This window comes from Somniosus microcephalus, chromosome 13, assembly GCF_052327205.1.
Source record: "Somniosus microcephalus isolate GS21.2 chromosome 13, FLI_Smic_1.0, whole genome shotgun sequence".
NCBI lineage: Eukaryota > Metazoa > Chordata > Chondrichthyes > Squaliformes > Somniosidae > Somniosus > Somniosus microcephalus.
This window is the reverse complement of record NC_140999.1, coordinates 90,781,039-90,803,170: the sequence shown is the minus strand read 5'-3', so window position 1 is coordinate 90,803,170 and position 22,132 is coordinate 90,781,039. Positions and strand designations below refer to the sequence as shown.

Below are 22,132 nucleotides of genomic sequence, written 5' to 3'. Positions count from 1 at the left end.
TCCTGCTCGCTGGCTGGGTCAAGCTTTATACAGTCTGTGTGTCCTGCTCGCTGGCTGGGTCAAGCTTTATACAGTCTGTGTGTCCTGCTCGTTGGCTGGGTCAAGCTTTATACAGTCTGTGTGTCCTGCTCGCTGGCTGGGTCAAGCTTTATACAGTCTGTGTGTCCTGCTCGCTGGCTGGGTCAAGCTTTATACAGCCTGTGTGTCCTGCTCGCTGGCTGGGTCAAGCTTTATACAGTCTGTGTGTCCTGCTCGCTGGCTGGGTCAAGCTTTATACAGCCTGTATGCCCTGCTCGCTGGCTGGGTCAAGCTTTATACAGTCTGTATGCCCTGCAAAAATCTATCGATCTCCGATTTAAAATTATGAATTGAGCTAGCATCTACTGCTTTTTGTGGGAGAGTTCTACACTTCCACCACCCTTTGTGTGAAGAAGTGTTTCCTAACTTCTCTCCAGAATAGGCTGGCTCTGATTTTAAGGTTTATGTACCTTTGTCCTGGACTCCCCCACCAAAATTCTTTCAAAATCCTAAAAACCTCAATCAAATCACCCCTCAGCCTCCTATATTGCAGGGAATACAAGCCTAGTTTCTGTAATCTCTGCTTATAATCTAACCCTTGGAGCCCAGGTAACATTCTGGTGAATCTGCGCTGCACTCCTTCCAAGACCAGTTTATCCTTTCTAAGGTGCGGTGCCCAGAACTGTACACAGCACTCCAGGTGTGGTCTGACCAGGGCTTTGTATAGCTGTTGAAAAACTTCCTCCCCTTTATATTCTAGCCCTCTCATTATAAAGGCTAACATTCCATTAGCCTTTTTGATTATTTTTTGTACCTGACTACTACATTTTAGCAATCTGTGTAAATGGACATCTAAATCTCTTTGGACCTCCACTGTTCCTAGATTTTCACATTTAAAAAATACTCTGTTCTGTCCTGTTTTGGTCTAAAATGAATGACCTCACACTTGCCTGCATTGAAATCCATCTGCCACAGTTTTGCCCATTCACCTAATCTATCAATGCTTCTTTGTAATTTTATGCTCCTGTCTATGCTACTTACTATGCCATCAATCTTTGTTTCATCAGCAAACTTCAATATATGGCTCTCTATTGCATTATCTAAGTCATTAATAAATACTGTATAATGAATAGTTGAGGCCCCAGCACAGATCTTTGTGGGACACCACTAGTCATTTCCTCCCAATTCGAGTACATACCCATTATCCCTACTCTCTGACAACAGTGACTACACTTTACATAAAAAAAATAAAAAAAAAGTACTTAATTGGCTGTAAAGCGCTTTGAGACGTCCGGTGGTCGTGAAAGGTGCTATATAAATGCAAGTCTTTTCTGTCTTCTACCGCCTAACCAATCTCCTAACCAGGTCAATAATTTGCCTTCAATTCCATGAGCTTTAATTTTAGCTAACAGTCTCTTATGTGGAACCTTATCGATTGCCTTCTGAAATCTGTATAAATTACATCCATAGACATTCTCCTGTCTACTACTTTAGTTACTTCAATTAGGTTTGTTAGACATGACCTACCCTTTACAAATCCATGTTGGCTCTCTCTAATCAGCTTAAATTTGTGTGAGTACTCAGTCACTCTGTCCTTAATTATAGATTCCAATAACTTCCCCACAACAGATGTTAGACTAAAATAACAACAGAAAATGCTGGAAAAACTCAGCAGGATAGGCAACATCCGTGGAGAGAAATTTGAGTTGACGTTTCGGGTCGAACCCGTCTTCAAAACTGGAAAGAAAAGAAGATAGATCGGAGGCAGGGCTGCGATCGGACAAAAGAATAAAAGAAACAAAAGAAGTAAAAGAGACAATAAAAGGTATACGAAGCTAGACGAGATGGTAATAGGCTGAGATTAGGTGTAAAGTATACTGGCAGGGCAAGAGATAGCTGCCAGGTGTGAGAGAGAAACAAAAGGAAAGGGGGGGGGGGGGGAAAGGAGTGGAAAAATTACAAGAAAAAATGAAATAGGGGCCGAGGTTATGATCTGAAATTGTTGAACTCGATATTGAGTCCGGAAGGCTGCAGAGTGCCTAATCGGAAGATGAGGTGCTGTTCCTCGAGTTTACGTTGAGCTTCCGTGGAACAATACAAGAGGCCAAGGACGGTGAGGTCCGAGTGGGAATGGAGCGGTGAATTAAAATGACAGGCGACCGGAAGCTCGGGGTCACCCTTGTGGACTGAACGGAGGTGTTCCGCAAAGCGGTCACCCAATCTGCGTTTGGTCTCCCCAATGTAGAGGAGACCGCATCGTGAGCAGTGAATACAGTATACTAGATTGCGAGAAGTACAAGTAAATCGCTGTTTCACCTGGAAGGGGTGTTTGGGGCTCTGGACAGTGGGAAGTGGGGAGGTATAGGGGCAGGTGTTACATCTCCTCCGCTTGCACGGGAAGGTGCCAGGGGAAGGGCTGTTTGGGGTGATAGAGGAGTGGACTAGGGTGTCTCGGAGGGAGGGGTCCCTGCGGAATGCTGAAAGGGGAGGGGAGGGGAAGATACGTTTGGTGGTGGGATCACTTTGGAGGTAGCGGAAATGCCGGAGGATGATCCGTTGAATGTGGAGGCTGGTTGGGTGAAAGGTGAGGACAAGGGGAACCCTATCGTGGTTCCGGGGGGGAGGGGCAGGGGTGAGGGCAGAAGTGCGGGAGATAGAACTGACACGGTCGAGGGCAGTGTCAACCACGGTAGAGGGGAATCCTCGGTTGCGGAAAAAGGAAGACATGTCTGAAGCACTGGTGTGGAAGGTGGCATCGTCGGAACAGATACGGCGGAGACGGAGAAACTGGGAGAATGGAATAGAGTCCTTACAGGAAGCGGGGTGGGAGGAAGTGTAGTCCAGGTAGCTGTGGGAGTCAGTGGGCTTGTAGTGAATATTGGTCGATAACCTATCCCCAGAGATGGAGACGGAGAAGTCGAGGAAGAGAAGGGAAGAGTCAGAGATGGACCATGTGAAGGTGAGGGAAGGGTGGAAATTGGAGGCAAAGTCAATGAAATTGTCAAGTTCGGGACGAGAGCAGGAAACGGCACCGATACAGTCATCAATGTATCGGAAAAAGAGGTGAGGGAGGGGACCCGAGTAGGACTGGAACAAAGATTGTTCCACATAGCCCATGAAAAGGCAGACATAGCTAGGACCCATGCGGGTACCCATGGCAACACCTTTGATTTGGAGGAAATGAGTGGAGTTAAAGGAGAAGTTGTTCAATGTGAGAACAAGTTCAGCCAGGCGGAGGAGGGTGGTGGTGTATGGGGACTGGTCGGGCCTCTGTTCAAGGAAGAAGCGGAGCGCCCTCAGGCCACCTGGGTGGGGATGGAGGTGTAGAGGGATTGTACGTCCATGGTGAAAAGGAAGCGGTTGGGGCCAGGAAACTGGAAACTGTTAAAGTGGCGGAGGGCGTCCGAAGAGTCACGGATGTAGGTGGGAAGAGACTGGACAAGGGGAGAAAAGATGGAGTCAAGATAGGAAGAGATAAGTTCCGTGGGGCAAGAACAGGCTGAAACGATGGGTCTACCAGGGCAGTCCTGTTTGTGGATCTTGGGAAGGAGGTAGAAGCGGGCTGTGCGGGGTTGGGGAACTATGAGGTTGGTGGCAGCGGGGCGGAAGATCTCCAGAGGAGATGAGGTCAGTGACAGTCTTGGAAACGGTGGTTTGATGTTTGGTAGTGGGGTCATGGTCCAGGTGGAGGTAGGAGGAGGTGTCGGAGAGTTGGCGTTCAGCTTCCACTAGGTAGAGGTCAGTGCGCCAAACAACAACAGCACCACCCTTGTCAGCGGGTTTAATGACAATGTCAGGGTTGGATCTAAGAGAATGGAGTGCTGCAAGTTCAGAGGAAGGTAGGCTGGAGTGAGTGAGGGGAGCAGAGAAATGGAGACGGTCGATGTCACGGCGTCAGTTAGCGATGAAAAGATCTAGAGAGGGTAAGAGGCCAGGGGGAGGGGTCCAGGTAGAACGGGAATTCTGAAAGCGGGAGAAAGGGTCAGTTGTGCGGGGGGAAGACTCCTGGCCAGAGAAGTGGGCACGGAGACGAAGGCGGCGGAAAAAGAGCTCAACATCGTGCCGAGCTCGAAATTCATTGAGGTGGGGGGCGTAAGGGGATGAAGCTCAGGCCTTTGCTGAGGACTGATCGTTCAGGGTCAGAGAGTGGAAGGTCAGAGGGGATAGTGAAAACGCGGCAGGGGGCAAGATTGGGAGAAGGGGGGTCAGAGGAAAGTGAAGGGAAAGAAGGTTCCGGAGGGGCGTTGGTGTCCAAGAGTTGATGAAGCTTGCGATCCTTGACATCGGAAAGGAAGAAGAAAAGTTTTTTGTTGAAGCGTCGGATGAGTCGAAGGATGAAATGGAACTGTGGACCCGGACAGCTTTGAGATAGAGTGCGTCGGTGTTGCTGAAGAGAGAAGTCGAGAGTGTTCATGTGGTGCCGCATGGCGTTGAGCGTGGATCTCAGGATGCGGCGAGAGCAGTAGTTCGAGGAACGATGAATATCTTGGAGATATTTGTAATCCTGGGTGGATCCGAAGCACGAAGGGTGGAAGTTTAGTTGGAATCCACGTGGAATAAGTCGGAACCGGAGACAGTTGCTGAGGAAAATGATGTGGCTGTGAAACCGAGTCTTGGCAGATACCTGATCAAACACGAGAAGGGAAACTGAAAGTAATGAAGATGAACAAGGTTGAAGAGCCAAATGGAGATCCTGTCGAAGAGAAGAGCAGAACTTCTTCAAGGTAGGCATTCCTAGAAGAGGTGTGGCAGTGAACCAAACACTAGTACGATAGCAAAATACTGCGGATGTTGGAAATCCGAAATAACAACAGAAAATGCTGGAAAAACTCAGCAGGTCAGGCAACATCCGTGGAGAGAAATTTGAGTTGACGTTTCGGGTCGAACCCTTCTTCAAAACTGGAAAGAAAAGAAGATAGATCGGAGGCAGGGCTGCGATCGGACAAAAGAATAAAAGAAACAAAAGAAGTAACATGTTTATATTTTCCTGGTTTTTATCTCTCACCTTTCTGAAATAATGGAGTTACATTTGCAATTTTCCAATCTAAAGGGACAATTCCTGAATCGCGAGAGCTTTGGAAGATTATGGCTAAAGTATCTGCAATTTTCTCACCTACTTCCTTTAACCATCAGGTCCTGGGGATTTGTCAATCTTTAGTGCGATTATTTTTTCTAATACTGTTTTCTTGCTTATGTTAACTTTAATGAGTCCAGTCCTTGATTCATTATTAGTTTCCCTGGAATGTCAGGTGTATTATCCTCTTCCTCTATTGTGAAGACTGACGCAAAGTAATTATTCAATAAGCCGCCACTTCCTTGTTTCCATTTGCAATATTACTCGCATCTGTTTTTAAAGGGTCCACATTACCCTTGACTACCCTTTTTTTCTAATATAATTGTAAAAACTTTGTGTTAATCTTGATATCGTTCGCAAGTTTCTTTTCATATTCCCTTTCTGCAGCTCTTACTATCTTTTTTGACTTCCTTTGCTGTTCTTTATATCTCTCCCAGTCCCTTGGATCTACACTATTCTTTGTACTTTTGTATGCTGCTCTTTCCTTGAGTTTTATGTTATTTCTCCTCTTTTGTCGACGATGGCTGTTTTATTTGGTAAGTGGAGCTCTTGCCCCTTAGGGATATATACTGGTCCTGATTTAAGCTAAATTATTTTTTGAGCACCTTCCATTGTTCATCAGTAGTTTTACCTGATAACAATTTTAATCAGTTTGCTGTCGTCAGTCTCTGTCTCGCTAAAGTTAGCCTTACCAAAATCTAGAATCTTAGTGACTGTGTTCAGTTTCTCTTTTTCAAACCTAACATTGACTTTGATCATATTGTAGGAAGGTCTAGTTCCTATCAAGAGACTGAGGTCGACTCAGGTGATCAAACAAACGATGTTTAATGTGAAACTAATTGAGTTTAACAAACAGGTGCAAGAAAACTACGAATACAGGTCTAGTCAGTTCGGAAGCTCCACGAGGACTGCTTGGACAGTCCCGTGGCTGGCATCATCACGTTTTTCCTGCCGATGGGGATCACGTGATGAACGGCGTGACGTCATCGCGTTTGCCCGTGCTCTTAAAGGGACCGCGCTCTATACATGCAAACAGTATATACAAAGATACAGACTCAGGCTGTAGCTAACATGTTGTTAAAGGGAATTATATACATTTGATCGGAGTCCCTCAGTGGCTCCGCCACATGCGTCCCCCCAGAATTGTCTTTAACAGAAGAAGTGAAACGGCGAGGAGGCCTGACAAGCCTGTCTGAGCGACTTCTGTGCAGTTGGAGTGGAAGCTGCTGGACGGCTGGCGGGCGGTTGCGCTTGATCTGGCACGGCGACTGTGGGCAGTCGGCCACGTTTTGGCGGCTGTGCGGTCTCGACCGGGCGGTCAAGGTCCAAGTGTGCCGGCTTCAACCGGTCAACCGAAATGTGGTCCGGTTTACCTCCGATATCCACCGAGAAAGTTTTGTCTCCCTGCTCTAGCACGCGGAAAGGACCAGTGTAAGGGGCCTTGAGCGGATCCCGATGAGCGTCGTGGCGGATGAACACATAGTCCACGTTCTTCAGCTCTGCTGGGACGTGGGAGCTCTGAAAGCCATGATGCGACGTTGGTACTGGTGCAAAACACCTGGCTGCCTCCTGGTGGCTGATGAGTTGATTGGATGCGGACCAGGCTCTGTTGGAGTCGGAAGGAAATCCCTGGTACATGTAGCGGCTGGCCATAGACTAACTCTGCCGAGGACGAGCGAAGATCTTCCTTGGGTACCGTGTGAAGACCCAACAGGACCCATGGTAGCCTGTCCACCCACCCAGCGCTTTGGAGGCTGGCCCTCAGTGCAGCTTTGAGCGACCTGTGAAACCGTTCGCACAGGCCGTTCGCCTGTGGATGGTAGGCTGTGGTGCGATGTAGCTTGATGCCGAGCGTTCCAGAGCTCAGAGGAAAATTGCGGTCCACGATCAGAAGAGATGTCCGCCGGTACCCTGAAACGGGCGACCCAAGAGATGAATGCCCTGGCTACGTCTGCCGAAGTGGTGGATGACAAGGGAACTGCCTCTGGCCATCTCTTGCTGCGGTCTACCATCGTAAGGATATGTGTAAACCCATGAGAAGGTGGAAGTGGCCCCACCAGGTCCACATTCACGTGATCAAACCGTCGCTCTGGAACAGCGAAGGTGGCCATGGAGCTTTGATGTGACGCTGCACCTTGGCCTTTTGGCAGACCACGCAGGTGTTGGCCCAGTCGCGGACATCCATATGCATGCCCCGCCAAACGAACTTGGACGACATCAGCCTTTGCGAGGCCTTCATGCCAGGGTGTGACAACCCGTGTATGGCGTCAAACACTTTTCGGCGACCGGCACGATAGGGCGAGGATCTCCTACGGAGACGTCACAAAGTAGCGTGGTGCCTGCGGCGTGGAATTTGACGTCTGCCGCTTGGAGGCTAGAGGGGCTGGTTCGGTAAGCTTGCACCTCTGGATCCGAGGCTTGATCCGCAGCCATGAGGGCATAGTCGATGCCGAGCTGGACTGCCTGAATGGTCGCGCGGGAGAGGCAATCCGCCACCAGGTTGTCTTTACCGGCCACGTGCTGAATATCAGTAGTGAATTCAGAGATAAACGTTAACTGACGCTGTTGTCGGGCTGACCACGGTTCGGCAGTCTTGGCCATAGCGAACGCTAGTGGCTTATGGTCTACAAAAGCAGTGAAAGGATGTCATTCCAGCAAGAGCCGGAAATGGCGGATGGCCAGAAAGAGAGCCAGCAACTCCCGGCTGAAGGTACTGTACTTCCGCTTGTTTCGCCGTAGTTGACGGCTGAAGAGCGCCAGCGGTTGCCACGTTCCATTTACCCACTGTTCCTGCACTGCGCCAATGGCGTAGTCTGACGCGTCGGTGGTGAGGGCGATGGTGGCACTTGGCAGCGGGTGCGCCAGCATGGTCGCATTGGCGAGGGCACTTTTTGTGTCAACGAACGCCCGGTCCATGTCGACCGTCCAGCTTACCGGGTCCTTGCCAGACTTGCCCTTGAGGGCCTCATACAGGGGCTGCACGAGCAGAGCTGCCTTAGGCACGAAGCGGTGGTAAAAATTTACCATCCCGAGGAACTCCTGCAGGGCCTTGATGGTCTGCGGGCGCGGAAAGGATGTCACCGCCTCTACCTTTGCTTGCAAAGGCACCACTCCCTCCAATGTAATGCGATGTCCCAGGAAATCAATGTGGGACAGACCAAACTGACACTTGGCCGGGTTGAGAATCAGGCCGTGTTGGCTGAGGCGACGAAAGAGGGTGCGTAGGTGCACGATGTGTTCCTCCTTATTTTGACTGGCCTCGAGGATGTCGTCTAAATAGACGAAAAGGAACTTGAGGCCCCGTAGCACGGAGTCCATGAGGTGCTGGAAGGCCTGGGCAGCGTTCTTCAACCCAAAAGGCATCCTCAGAAATTCAAAAAGGCCGAATGGGGTGATGACTGCGGTCTTCTGCACATCCTGCGGGTGTACCGGCACCTGGTGGTAGCCTCGGACCAGATCCACCTTCGAAAACACGGTGTTCCCAGTCAAATGGGCAGAGAAATCCTGAATGTGGGGGATCGGGTATCGATCAGGTGTGGTAGCGTCGTTAAGTCGCCGATAGTCGCTGCATGGCCGCCATCCGCCGCCAGGTTTCGGTACTATGTGGAGAAGCGAAGACCAGGGACTATTGGACCGGCGAATAATCCCCAGGCGTTCCATCGTAGCGAACTCCGCCTTCGCGACCACCAGCTTGCCGGGTTCGAGGCGCCGGGCCTGCGCATGGACCGGGGGACCTGTGGTAGTGATGTGGTGTTCCACACCATGCTTCGTGGCCGTAGAGGAGAACGTAAGTCTGGTCAGGTCCGGAAATTCACAGAGCAGGCGAGCAAACTCGTCCGGAGTTAGGAAAGCGCAGGTGACGGTGCGCGACATGGCGGTACCACGGTGGCAAGGAATGGAGTGAAACGTGGCCGCGTTGATCAGCCGCCGGTTCCTCACATCGACCAGAAGGCCGTTGGCGCACAGGAAATCCGCGTCGAGGATGGCTTGTGAAACCCTGGCCGTAACAAATTCCCAAACAAATCGCTGGCCGCCGAAGCACACCTGGACCCGCCGTTTGCCGAAGGTCCGGATAGCTCCGCCATTAGCCGCTTCGAGTGAGAGGCCGTGCTTCCCAGCTTGAACATCAATAGCGGACGCGGGTATAATGCTGCACTGTGCGCCGGTGTCTCATAGGAATTGCCGACCAGAGATGGAATCGCTGATGAACAACAGCTTGCCAGAATTTCCGATTGCCATCGCAGCCGCGGGGCACCCGTCAGACCCGTTCTTCTTTTGCCGGGGTTGCAGTAGTGTTTTTCTGGGAGAGAAGCTGCAGGGAGGGCGGCAACATCTGGCTTTCGCGCCAAACCTCGCGTGGTGGGAGCACAGCCCCGAAGGTTGAGGAGCTGGGGTGGCGTCTGTGGGGGATGGGCGCCTCGTGGCAGCGCAGTACTGCTGCATCACCGCAAAAATCTTGTCCGCTTCGGCAGCAAGCACTGCGCAGTCTGAGACTTCGGACCTGGCGAGGGCAGCTTGTACTTGCTCTGCTAACTGACTGAGGAAGAGCTCCCTAAAGAGGAAGCATTCTGGTTCGGAGCCAAGGAGCGTGAGCATTTGGCTCATGAGCTCAGACGGCTTGGAGTCCCCGAGGCCGGGCATAGCGAGCAGTCGGTGGGTGCGCTCCGACTTCGTGAGCCCGAAGACCTGTAACAACCGCGCCTTGATTGTTTCATACTTGCGGTCGTCCGGGGGGTTCTCAAGCAGGCTGACGATCTGCAACGCGGTGGAGCTGTCGAGTGCGGAGACCATGTAAAAATATCGGGTCTGATCCGCAACGATGTTCTGTAATGCACACTGGGCTTCGACCTGGATGAATCAGGCGGTCGCTTGTTGCTCCCAGAATTGCAGTAGCTTCAATGCAACGGCGTTCGTTTCCATGCTTCGTTCCTTCTGCGAAAACCGTTCGCAAAAGTCGGGGTCACCAATGTAGGAATGTCTAGTTCCTATCAAGAGACTGAGGTCGACTCAGGCGATCAAACAAACGATGTTTAATGTGAAACTAATTGAGTTTAACAAATAGATACAAGTAAACTACGAATACAGGTCTAGTCAGTTCGGAAGCTCCACGAGGACTGCTTGGACGGTCCCGTGGCTGGCGTCATGACGTCATCACGTTTTTCCCGCCGATGGGGGATCACGTGATGAACGGCATGACATCATCGCGTTTGCCCGCGCTCTTAAAGGGACCGCGCTCTGTACATGCAAACAGTATATATAAAGATACAGACTCAGGCTGTAGTTAACATATTGTTAAAGGGAATTATATACATTTGATCGGAGTCCCTTAGTGGCTCCGCCGCAATATCATCACAGCTGGGTAAATGCTCCCTTACTGTTAGATTATTAACTGAGCTCATTACTCATTACTAAATCTAGTATGGCCTGCCCTCTTGTTGGTTCTGGAACATATTGCTCCAGAAAACTACCTTGAATGGGCTTAAGAAATTCACTGCCTTTTTGACTTGAGCTTCTCTGCTCTTCCCAATCTATGTGAAAATTAAAGTCTCTCATTAAAACAACTCTCCTTTTGCTACAAGCCTCTCTAATTTCTGAATGAATACATTCTGTCATTTCATTGCTATCAGGAGGCCTGTAGACAACTCCCATTACGGTTTTAAATCCTCCCTTATTCCTCAATTATAACCATTGACTGCTTGCTTTACCTTTACCGATATCCTCTTTTACTAATGTTGTAATATATCTTTAATCAATAAGGCTACCCCTCCTCCTCTTCCATTTTCCCTAACTTTTCTAAAGACCTTATCAACTGGAATATTTTTTTATTCACGGGATTTGGGCGTTGTTGACAAGGCCAGCATTTATTGCCCATCCCTACTTGCCCTCGAAGGTGGTGGTGAGCCACCTTCTTGAACCGCTGCAGTTGGTGTGGTAAAGATACTCCCACAGTGCTGTTAGTTGGGGAGTTCCAGGATTTTGATCCAGCGACGATGAAGGAACGGCGATATATTTCCAAGTCAGGATGGTTTGTGACTTGGAGGGGCACTTTGAGCTGGTGGTGTTGCCATGCGCCTGCTGCCCTTGTCCTTCTAGGTGGAAGAGGTCGCAGGTTTGGGAGGTGCTGCCGAAGAAGCCTTGGCGAGTTGCTGCAGTGCATCTTGTCGATGGTACACACTGCAGCCATAGTGCGCCGGTGGTGGAGGGAGTTAATGTTTAAGGTGGGGGATGGGGTGCCAATCAAGCGGGCTGCTTTATTCTGGGTGGTGTCGAGCTTCTGGAGTGCTGCTGGAGCTGCACTCATCCAGGCAAGTGGAGAGTATTCCATTCACGACTGGATGCGGCAGGTGCTGTAAAACTCTATGACTCTATGACCGCTGTGTACGGTTTTGGTCTCCTTACCTAAGGAAGGATGTACTTGCCTTAGAGGGAATGCAACAAAGGTTCACTGAACTGGTTCCTGGGATTGGGGGGAGTGTCCTATGAGGAGAGATTGAGTAGACAAGCCTATATGCCCTACAGTTTAGAAGAATGAGAGGTGATCTCATTGAAATGTATATTAAACTCTTTTTTTGGCCAGAACCATAACCTGTCCTTCTGCCCTGATGCTGTCTTTCTCACGGTGTTTAACTTCACACGTTTCTTATTTGTCACTCCTGCTGTAACTATTTTAGTTATTGTAGTAACAAAAGAAAATGCTGGAAATACTCAGCAGGCCAGGCAGCATCCGTGGAGAGAGAAACAGAGTTAACGTTTCAAGTCTGGGACCCTTCATCAGAACTGGAAAAAGCTGGAGATGTAATAGATATTGAGCAGGTGCAGAGACGGGGTGGGGGGGGGGGGGGTTAGGAGAGGAGGAAGGAATTGAAAGAACACCCTGTACTTTTGTAAGAGGCAGGAAAGATAAAATGTTGCAAATGGGAATGGCAAAAATCATACTGCATGAAAAATGGGGGCAGGGATAATTATCTGAAATTGTTGAACTCAATGTTGAGTCCGGCAGGCTGCAAAGTTATTGTCGTAGTCCCTTCACCTGGGTCAGTGGGTTAAGTTGTGTAGAGTCTGCTCTGTTGTTTGAAGTGCTAGTGTTTGGGTGCAGAGTGCTCCCTGAAGTCTGTTTGCTTGTTTCTCTGTTGTTCCTGACTGAATCTGTTTTCAGTTTTTCCAGAAGGCTGCGTGGAATGTAAAGGAGAATATTGGGGAAGACGTGGATCCTGAGCAACTGGTGCAGGAGACCTGTAAAAACTGTTTGGAACAGGTAGGAAAATGGTGGGAGGAGGGGAGGGAGCAATCTGTCCTAATCGAGCAGACGGACCTGCTCCTGATGCACGGTGGCTTGTCTTGTCTTTCTGCTCATCATCTTGTGCAGTGCAGACTGTCTGGGTTACACCTAGATCTTTCCAGCACACAGAGTGCGACTTTAGGATTAGTACTGGAAACAAAGTGCAGGAAAAAGAAGAATTTTTATTCAGGTAAATGGTTATTAGGATACGGAGCCATTCCCCATGTTAGAGGATGGATTTTTTTAGTTATAAGTTATTCCACAAGATAATAGGGTTCAAAGGCATTTATTGGCATTCTTGGAATTAAGCATACAATGATGACCATTACTAACAATACCAGTGTACCAGAGAATTCAGCCGTTACAGGTCTGGATCTCGAGGGAATAAGCTGGACAAGCCTTGGTGAGTTCTGAAGTATCTATTCTAACGCCCCTCTTTATATATTTTTTCTCTAGTGCAGATTCATATGTTATCAAAGGATTACCTCAGAAGGCCTCCCATACACCGTATAAAGGCTTTAACTTGACCAAATTCCTCAGCAATGTTCTCTGAGGAGTTGCTATCTAAAGCAATAGCTTCTCTACTTAATGGTCAAAACATGGCCATAGATATCTCCGTGCTGAGAGATCTATGGTAGCTCACAGGCTGAGCGAACAATAATAGTTTGCAGCCTCTGCTGTCCTTTTTGCTTTTCATTTCACTGGAAATGAAACTGAAACTAACATTGTTAACAAGTTAGTAGCCCAGAAATTCGGGTCTCCACGGATGAGTACGCACGGGGTACTCGCCCGTAGGCCCGATGGAAGTGCCGGTTTCCTGCATGCGCGGGAAACCGGCACTTCCGTTCCTCTGAACGAAGGGGTTCAGAGGTCGAATGCGTGCGCGGGGGAGGCTGCGCGTGCGCATCAAACTTAGTTTTTTTTTTACAGGTTTCTCCAGGAACGTAAGCCTGCAGAATTTAGAAATGTAAAAAGCAGGCATAAGGCCTGCTTTTTACAAGGTAAGTGGTGAATTAATTAAAATTAAAACATTTTTTCCACAGGTTTATTATTTTTAAATACTTTAAAGCAAGGTAAGTTTATTTTTAGCCCCGTTAGAATATAAAATTATTTTTTTCAAAAATTAAAATTATTGTTTAAAATAGTTATTTCATGTAATTTATAGTTTATTTTAAAAATGTGATGTTTTTTAAAAATTTATTTGACGGTTTAGTGCTATTTTGGGGCCGTAGTATTTATAAGTCTTGACAGCACTTCCTGTCAGACTTATGAATGGAGCATTCTCTGCTCCGATTGGCTCCCCATGGCCCACGTGATCCCAGGGGACGTATCAAACTAACTGCGCCCCTGGGATACGCAAGCACTGCGCGCCGGTAGCTGGACCAGACCCCGGATCGGAATTCCATGCCGGCCCACAGCTCAACGGCCGGCGCGCAAGGTAAGTGCAGATCGGGGGCTTGCACCAGCGGGAAGCCCCCGACCTGAATTTCTGGGCCAATATTTAGGAATGAATCACTTCTTTACACCCACTATTGAAGATTGTCAATCATAACGTTTGAGGGACACTTATAAACAGTGAAAAGAAAACATAGAAACATAGAAGATAGGAACAGGAGTAGGCCATTCGGCCCCTCGAGCCTGCTCTGCCATTTAATGAGATCATGGCTGATCATCCAAATTCAGAACCCTGTCCCTGCTTTCTCCCCATATCCCTTGATCCCTTTAGCCTTAAGAAATATATCTGATTCCTTCTTGAATATATTTAATGAATTGGCCTCAACTGCCTTTTGTGGTAGAGAATTCCACAGGTTCACCACTCTCTGGGTGAAGAAACTCCTCCTCATCTCTGTCCTAAATGGCTTACCCCTTATCTTTAGACTGTGACCCCTGGTTCTGGACTCCCCCGCCATCGGGAACATCCTTCCTGCATCTAGTAATAAATTGGGCTCACCCGGGATTTATGGGTAGGGAGCCAGATCAGGAAATGGAATTAGAGTGGAGAACTCCAATGGATGCACAGGCACGATGGGCCGAGTGACTTCCTCCTGAGCTGTAATGTCTGATATTGTAGTTGTACGCTGGGGAATTACATAGGGGGAGGGATTCCTTTGTTGTGTCTGTGTGTACTTGTAACTGTGAGCCAGCACCTCACTTGCCTTATCCTCTCTCCCTGCTACAGGCTAAGATGATGTATTCAGACGGAGGGAAGATGATTACCAAACCCATTGGAGAGTTTTCTGCCACAAAGGTAGGCTCAGATTTTACCTCAGTGAGCACGGAGATTGCCCAAGTACAACTTGCTCCACTGAGTGTCAGGCTGGGTCTGGATCAGTGGAAAAGCCCAGCGCTGTTTCTTTCCGTATATAATACTGCACTGGGTTATTCGCTGTCGGTGAGTCTGTCCCTCGATAGTTAGCAGAGAGCTGGTTACTGTAACCAAGCTGCCATGATCCAGATCCTGTTAATCAGCCAATCAGTGGTTCCATCTGGCACAGGTGGGGTCAGGTCCACCTGTTCTCAGGCACGTCATGAGGAAGAGCTGCGACAGTGGGTTCTTCCTGTTAGTCCGAGAGCATTATTGGTCGGTCAGTGTGGAGAACTCTGCAGTCTGGACACTGTTCTCACAGCTGAAGGGAGTGAAACGTCTGGGTAAGTAAAAGGACTCTGAGGCCATGTTCCAGATGCACTTTGAAAGCTTGTAGATTCTACCAGGTTGAGCCGTGTACCTGACGACTGTCTGAGGTATACTGTTGTAATAAAAGTGCATGTGATTCTTTTTATCCAGTTAAACCTTGGCTAGTTTCGATCAGTTCCGTTTTGTTTTAACTTCTAAAGCTGTGGTTTCAAAGCTGAGTGCATTCTTCAACCTTGCCCGAGTCCCATTCACCATTATATTGGCAATAACCTTCGAAACAGGATGGTGACACCTTCTGGAGAATGTCATACATCAATTCATTGTTAGTGACCAGACTGAATCAGTGGAACATCACCCAGCCCCTCATATTTACTCTGTTTAAGTATGGTGTTAGTTCTTCTCCCGTGGCATTGCTCAAAGGCTGGCACAGGTTGCAGTGGTGTAGGGTACAATGGAGCTTCAGCACCACTTAGTGGTTGCAGCCTACAACTACAGTATGACCAAGACCTGTTTACATAGGGTGTTCCCACTGCATGGGGATTTTCAATGTTAAATGTTGACATTAAAAATCATGCTGACCGGAACTGAAATTTGTGGATAGGAAATGCCTGCGCACATATATTTATAGCTACACAATGGGTCACTACACTTGTGTGTTTCTTTTCCTCACACCAATATACTGACTCGTGGAGTGTAGTTCGATTGATACCGACAGCTCTAGGGTTATCTTACACAAGTGGGTGTTCTTCATGTGTGAACTAGACAGTGAATGTTGGCAGGCCTATTCGACAACAGAAGGCATCACCACCGATTCCAATTTTGTCTATTCACGTGGGTTGCCAGCAGGGGTCACTGAATACTGACCAGGAGTGAAAACCCTGGCAGTTTTTTTTCACCCGCACCCTAGTCTGGGGACGCTGAGGCTAAGTAGAGCGCCATCCCTGCTCTGGATACTAACTGAACACAGGCCAGAAGTCGATCCTGCTACTTTCTTGGCCTGTGGTTCAGCTGCATGCTGTATTTTCCCAGTAAGCCCTTGTGGAGCTGATGGTCAGTGTAAGCCGTGGCTCAGGGGTAGCACTGTCGCCTCTGAATTGGAAGGTGGTGGGTTCAAGTCCCACTCCAGAGACTTGAGCACAAAATCTAGGCTGGCACTCCCAGGGCAGTACTGAGGGACTGCTGCACAGTTGGAGGTGCCATCTTTCGCATGAGACGTTACAACAACAACAACTTGCATTTATATAACTCCTTTAATGTCGTAAAACTTCCCATGGCACTTAAAAGGAGGAGAGGCGGAGAGGCTAGGGAGGAAATTCAAGAACTTTGGGCCTAGGCAGCTGAAGGTGTGGCCGCCAATGGTAGAGTGATTAAAATCAGGGATGCGCAAGAGGCCAGAATTGGACAAGTGTGGAGATCTCGGAGGGTTGTTGGGCTGGAGAAGGTTACAGAGATAGGGAGGGGTGAGGTCATGGAGGGATTTGAACACAAGGATGCGAATTTTAAATTTGAGGTGTTGCTGGACTGGGAACCAATGTAGGTCAGCAAGCACAGGGGTAATGGGTGCATGGGACTTGGTGCGAGTTAGGATACAGGCAGCAGAGTTTTGGAGGAGCTCAAGTTTGAGGAGGGTGGGAGGCCGGCCAGGAGAGCGTTGGAATAGTTGAGTCTCGAGGTAACCGAGGCATGGCTGAGAGTTTCAGCAGCAGATAGGCTGAGGCAGGGGTGGAGTCGGGTGATGTTACGGAGGTGGAAATAGGCGGTCTTGGTGATGGACGGGATATGGGGTCGGAAACTCAACTCGGTGAAATAGGACGCCAAGGTTGCGGCCTCTCTGGTTCAACCTCAGACAGTGGCCAGGGAGAGGGGTGGAGTGGGTGGTTAGGGAACAGAGTTTGTGACGGGGACCGACGACAATGACTGAAGTCTGCCTATTTCGTGGCACTACTTTGAAGAAGAGCAGAGGTATTCTCCCCGGTATCCTGGCCAGTATTTATCCCTAAAACAGAGTATTTGGTCATTATCATATTGCTGTTTGTGGGATCTTGCTGTGCGCGGATTGGCTGACACGTTTCCGACATTACAACGGTGACTACACTTCAGAAGTACTTCACTGGCTGTAAAGCACTTTGAGTTTATGAAAGATGCTATATAGATGCAAATTTGTTTTTTCTTTAAATGCATCTTTGAGCTTGAAAGCAACCTGTGTGGTATTTTTATGTAAAATATGTCTTATTGCAGCGTTCACGGCAAATGGAGGACGACCTGAACCAGAGAGGGAGTCCGATCCCAAAGAAGGTCAGCGTGAGTAATGTTGGAAATGGGAAGCTGAGATAAGGCCAAAAGCAATGGTTGAAGTTTGTGGCAATTTGGGAATGGGATAGCCCCTGCTGGGCAAGGTGGTAAGCTTGCTTCTCCAGGTTTGTCTCCATCTTCTGAAGGCACTGCCCCTGTCCTTTGCTCAGATGGGCACCGACTGCCAGCCTGTACCTTAGCTGAACGGCTATTCTTCATGTATAAGCCCAAACACAGAGTACTTGGCAGGTTTCCCAACCAAGGGAGCATCACGGTCGAGCCTCAGTCTGCACTTTCTATCAGAGGTTACTGGATAGTGGTTACTAACAGCAGCCATGGGGCGTTGAGGCAAGTTGTAGCACCCCAACTGCTAGCCCAGATTAGACTATGTAACCCAATCCCAACCCAGGAACTGAAGCAGGGACTTTCTGGTCAGTAAGACTGTACAACAACAGGACAAGGTAGCAAGGCGATGCGGCTATGGGATCGGAAAGGTACCACACACCCAATATAAAAGGTTCAGTATCTTGCACATCAGAAAACCTGATCATCCTTTCCAAGCAGTCATTGACCTCCGAGTGCCCCTAAATCGCTCGGCAGTTTTAACATGTTGGACTAATACCAGTGCAGAGTACGGTTTTGGGTACAATAGCCTAGTGTTATGGTACTGGACTAACAGCCCAGTGGTCATGATTTCAAATCCTATGGCAAATTGTGAAATTGAATTCAGTGAATCTGGTACAGTGCTTCTTTTTGCCTTTAACACTTGTAGTGGTTTGTGTAAGCTTGAGGCAGTAAGTATTTAAAATGTTGTTCAGTATTTTAGCGCTTAGCGCAAATTAGTGTGTTTAAAATTTTTTTTTTTTAAAAACCCCGAAAAAACCCTTAAAACAGACTAAAAGGTAATCATCTATACATACATCTAGACTAAGATAAGGTAAGGACCAAAGATAAAGAACTAAGATACCTTAACCGGGTTTCAAAAAGCATGAGATTTTCCAGTAGCGTCTATTCGAAAGGGTAAATATCTCCTGGACCTGGCGACGTCATGGGTCAGCAGGTTGGTGATTGGTTGGTGAGTAACACAATTTTTTCTGCTCTCAGGTGAGTAAACAGCAAGTAATTTGTTTTCTTTAACAAAAGCAGTTTACCTAATTTTAATTCAGGCTATCAATAAACAATTACAGGAAACTTTGTGCTATCCGGCACCGACGGGACCGAGCTGTTGCCGTTCCCTCAAAACTGCCGGACACTCCAGCACTAATTTTGAAACATACGGAGATTTTCAGCTCCGTGTGAATCAACAAACCCTGTTGCTTAGCAACAGCTTCTAAACAGTCGGCAAGCGTCTCTAGCTGAAGCTGTTGCTTAGCTACAGACCTTGCAGAGCTTGACTGTTGAGAAAAAAGCAACGAAAAGAAAAAAAACGACTCCTGATTTTTGCCGGTGGCTCGAGCTTGCCGGACATTTAGCCTCCGGATAACACAAAGTTTCCTGTAAATAAAAAAGACTAGAGATGGCAGGGCCGGCGATGTGTCGGGACTACAGTATGTGGGAGTTCGTGGACAGCGAGACGGACCCAGATTCCCAGATTGCAGAAAATGTCTCTGCCTTCAGTCACTCTGGCTCAGAGTCATTGAGCTGGAGTGCAAGTTAGAGACACTCCGAAACATAAGGGAGGGGGAGGAATTTCTGGATAGTTTTATCCAGAACACAGTCACACCCCAGAGGAAAGCACAGGTTCGGGAAGGGGAGGGTGTGACTGTCGGGGAGCCAGGTAGCGGGGACTTAGGAGAGGTTGAGAAGAAGGTCCTGTAGACACTGGTCCTGTCCAACAGGTAAGATGTACTCACTGCCTGTGAAGACAAGGAGAAAGATTGCGGGAGGACCGCCACAATGCAGACCAAAGCACCGTTGCTCAGAAGGCTGTCCAAGGGGGGGAGGGAAAGAGCAGAATAGAAATGTGGTAGCGATAGGGGATTCTATAATTAGGGGGATATATAACGCCTTCTGCAGCCACGAATGAGAGTCCTGAAAGGTGTATTGCCTACCCGGTGTCAGCGTAAGTGATATCTCGTGGCTGGAGAGGAATTTGGAAAGGGAGGGGGTAAATCTAGTTGTCGTGATCCCTGTTGGAACAAACAACATAGGTAGGAACAAGGAGGAGGCCCTGCTGAAAGAATATCAGGAGTTAGGAGCTAAATTAAGATGCAGGACCGAGAGGGTAATAATCTCTGGATTATTGCCCGAGTAATTGGCGTAGAGACAGATATCAGGACAACAGGAGAATTAACATGTGGCTAAAGGGCTGGTGTGGGAAAGAGGGGTTCCTTTTCATGGGACACTGGCACCAACACTGGGACAGGAAGGAGCTGTACTGATGGGACAGACTCCACCTGAACCGGAATGGAACTAGTGTCCTAGCAGAAAGGGTAAATAGGGAGGTAGCAAAGGCTTTAAACTAGTAAGATGAGTGGGAAATCTACAAGAAATCAAACAAGCCTAAATATAAACGAAACAAGAAAGGAGAGCAAAGGACAGACTAAACTAAGGGAGGACATAAATGGCCAGGGAATAAATAGTTATAGAACAAGAGTGTAAAAAGATGGTTAAAAATAAAGTGAGGGGTACTGTTATTAAAATGGAGTTAAACTGTCTGTGCAACAATGCACACAGTGCCTAATAAAACAGGGGAACTGGAGGCAATAATACATTGCGAGTAAGCAGATATAGTAGGGATTACTGAGACATGGCTGCAGAAGAATCACTGGGAGTTAAACATTGCAGGCTATAACATATTTTAAAAAGATAGCGAGGGCAAAAGGGGGGGGGAAGTGGAGTAGCTGTACTTATTAGAGATAACTGGCAATAGAGAAACATAGAAACATAGGAGCAGGAGTAGGCCATTCGGCCCTTCGAGCCTGCTCCGCCATTCAACGAGATCATGGCTGATCATCCAAACCCTAGCACCCGGTCCCTACACCGACAGCCATCCCACCCAAGCCCTATCCCCATAACCCCACGTATTTAATCCCCCCTAACACTAAGGGTCAATTTTTTTATCATGGCCAATCAACCTAACCCGCACATCTTTGGACTGTGGGAGGAAACCGGAGCACCCGGAGAAAACCCACGCAAACATGGGGAGAATGTGCAAACTCCACACAGACAGTCACCCGAGGCTGGATTTGAACCCGGGTCCCTGGCGCTGTGAGGCAACAGTACTAACCACTATGCCACCGTGCTGCCATGGTGACCTTGCCATCAGTAAGACAGAAATAGAATCTATGTGGATAGAGATGAAAGATAATAAAGGATCAATCACACTAATAGGGTAGCCTAGAGACCAACTAATAGTGGAAGGGAGGTGGAGGAAGAAACATGGAAACAAATTAGGGAGATGAGTAAAAAACATAGTTTAAATTCCCCCATGATTATTATTCTATCCTGCAATTAATTGGACAGAACAGGTAGGTAAAGGGGATAAGGGAATGGAGTTCCTACAATGTGAATGGGACTCCTTTCTGACCCAGTATATAAGAAGCCCAACAAGGAAGAATTCACTATTGGATCTAGTATGAACCAGAACAGATAAGAAGTAAAAGTATGGGAGCATAGTCAATAGTGACCAAAATATAATATGCTTTAAGATAATAATTGAGAAGGACATAAGCATGACAAAGACCAGGGTAAATAGATTGGAGAAAATCTGATTTTGAGGGGCTGAGAATAGAACTTGGGGAAAATAATATGGGAACAATATTGGCAAACCATGATGTTGAACAGCAATGGGAAACGTTTAAAACAGTGTTCAACAGAGTCCAAGAAAAATATATTCTGCTAGAAAACAAGAACGAACTAAACACTAATGAGACATCATGGATGAATAAAGACATAAGGGAAAAAATGAGGTTAAGGAAAGAGGCGTCCGCTAAGTACACGGACAGCAGGGAGAGTATGACAAGGGAGACTACAAAGAGATTAGGAGAGAAGTCAAAAAAGCAATTTGGAAGGCAAAGGGGAACTATTGATTTTAAATGATCAAGGAACAAAACAAAATAGTAAAATATTCGACAGGCACATAAATAAAAAAAGGAAAGTTGGGGTGGGATGAGGGCCACAAAGGATGGACAGGATAAAGTTACAGGCAGGGATAGTGAAATTGCAGAAATATTAAATAATTATTTTGCTTCAGTATTTACCAGGGAGACAGATCAGATGGAAATGAGATTAGAAATTATATAACCACATTTAAAATAAAAAGAGAAATTTTAAATAAACTAATCAAGTTCAAAGAGTATAAAACCCCTGGTCCGGTTGGATTGTACCCAAGCATTTCAAAAGAATCTAGAGAAGCGAATAGCAGAGGCACTATCACTCATATTTAATAATTTGTTAGAAAAAGGACTGGCAGATAGCTAACTTTACACTTATCTTTAAGAAGCAAGATAGAACAAGCCCTGGGTACTATAGACAAGTCAGCTTAACATCGGTAGTAGGAAAAATAATAGAATCCCTACTAAAGGAGAAAATAGAAAAACATCTAGAAACCAAAAATATAATAATGAATAGTTGGCATGGATTTCAAAAGGGAAAGTCTTGTTTGACCAACCTCATTGAATTATTTGAAGAGGTAACCGAGAGCAGACAAGGGTAATGCAGTGGATGTAATTTATCTAGATTTCCAAAAGGCCTTCGATAAGGTGCCGCATGACTGAATGATAAGGTCAGAGCATACAGAGTCGGGGGGCAAGTAGCAGAATGGATAGCTAGCTGGCTTCAAGACAGAAAGCAGAGAGTGGGGGTAAAAGGTAGCTATTCAGAGTGGCAGAAG

General features: G+C 47.6%; 1 protein-coding gene across 4 annotated transcripts in view; it reads left to right on the top strand.

The window, feature by feature from the left end:
• LOC147108478 (deoxynucleotidyltransferase terminal-interacting protein 1-like) overlaps positions 1 to 22,132 on the top strand; it is a 49,415-nt gene that overhangs the window by 14,265 nt on the left and 13,018 nt on the right. For 2 of the 4 annotated variants that reach the window (XM_086005126.1, XM_086005124.1), the window contains exons 4-6: positions 12,249 to 12,347; positions 14,551 to 14,619; positions 17,245 to 17,301. In XM_086005126.1, coding sequence (XP_085861252.1) covers positions 12,249 to 12,347; positions 14,551 to 14,619; positions 17,245 to 17,301 — 225 coding nt within the window. Of the gene's footprint in view, positions 1 to 12,248; positions 12,348 to 14,550; positions 14,620 to 17,244; positions 17,308 to 22,132 lie in introns of all 4 variants that reach the window. The other 2 variants (XM_086005125.1, XM_086005123.1) reach the window with 1 other exon arrangement.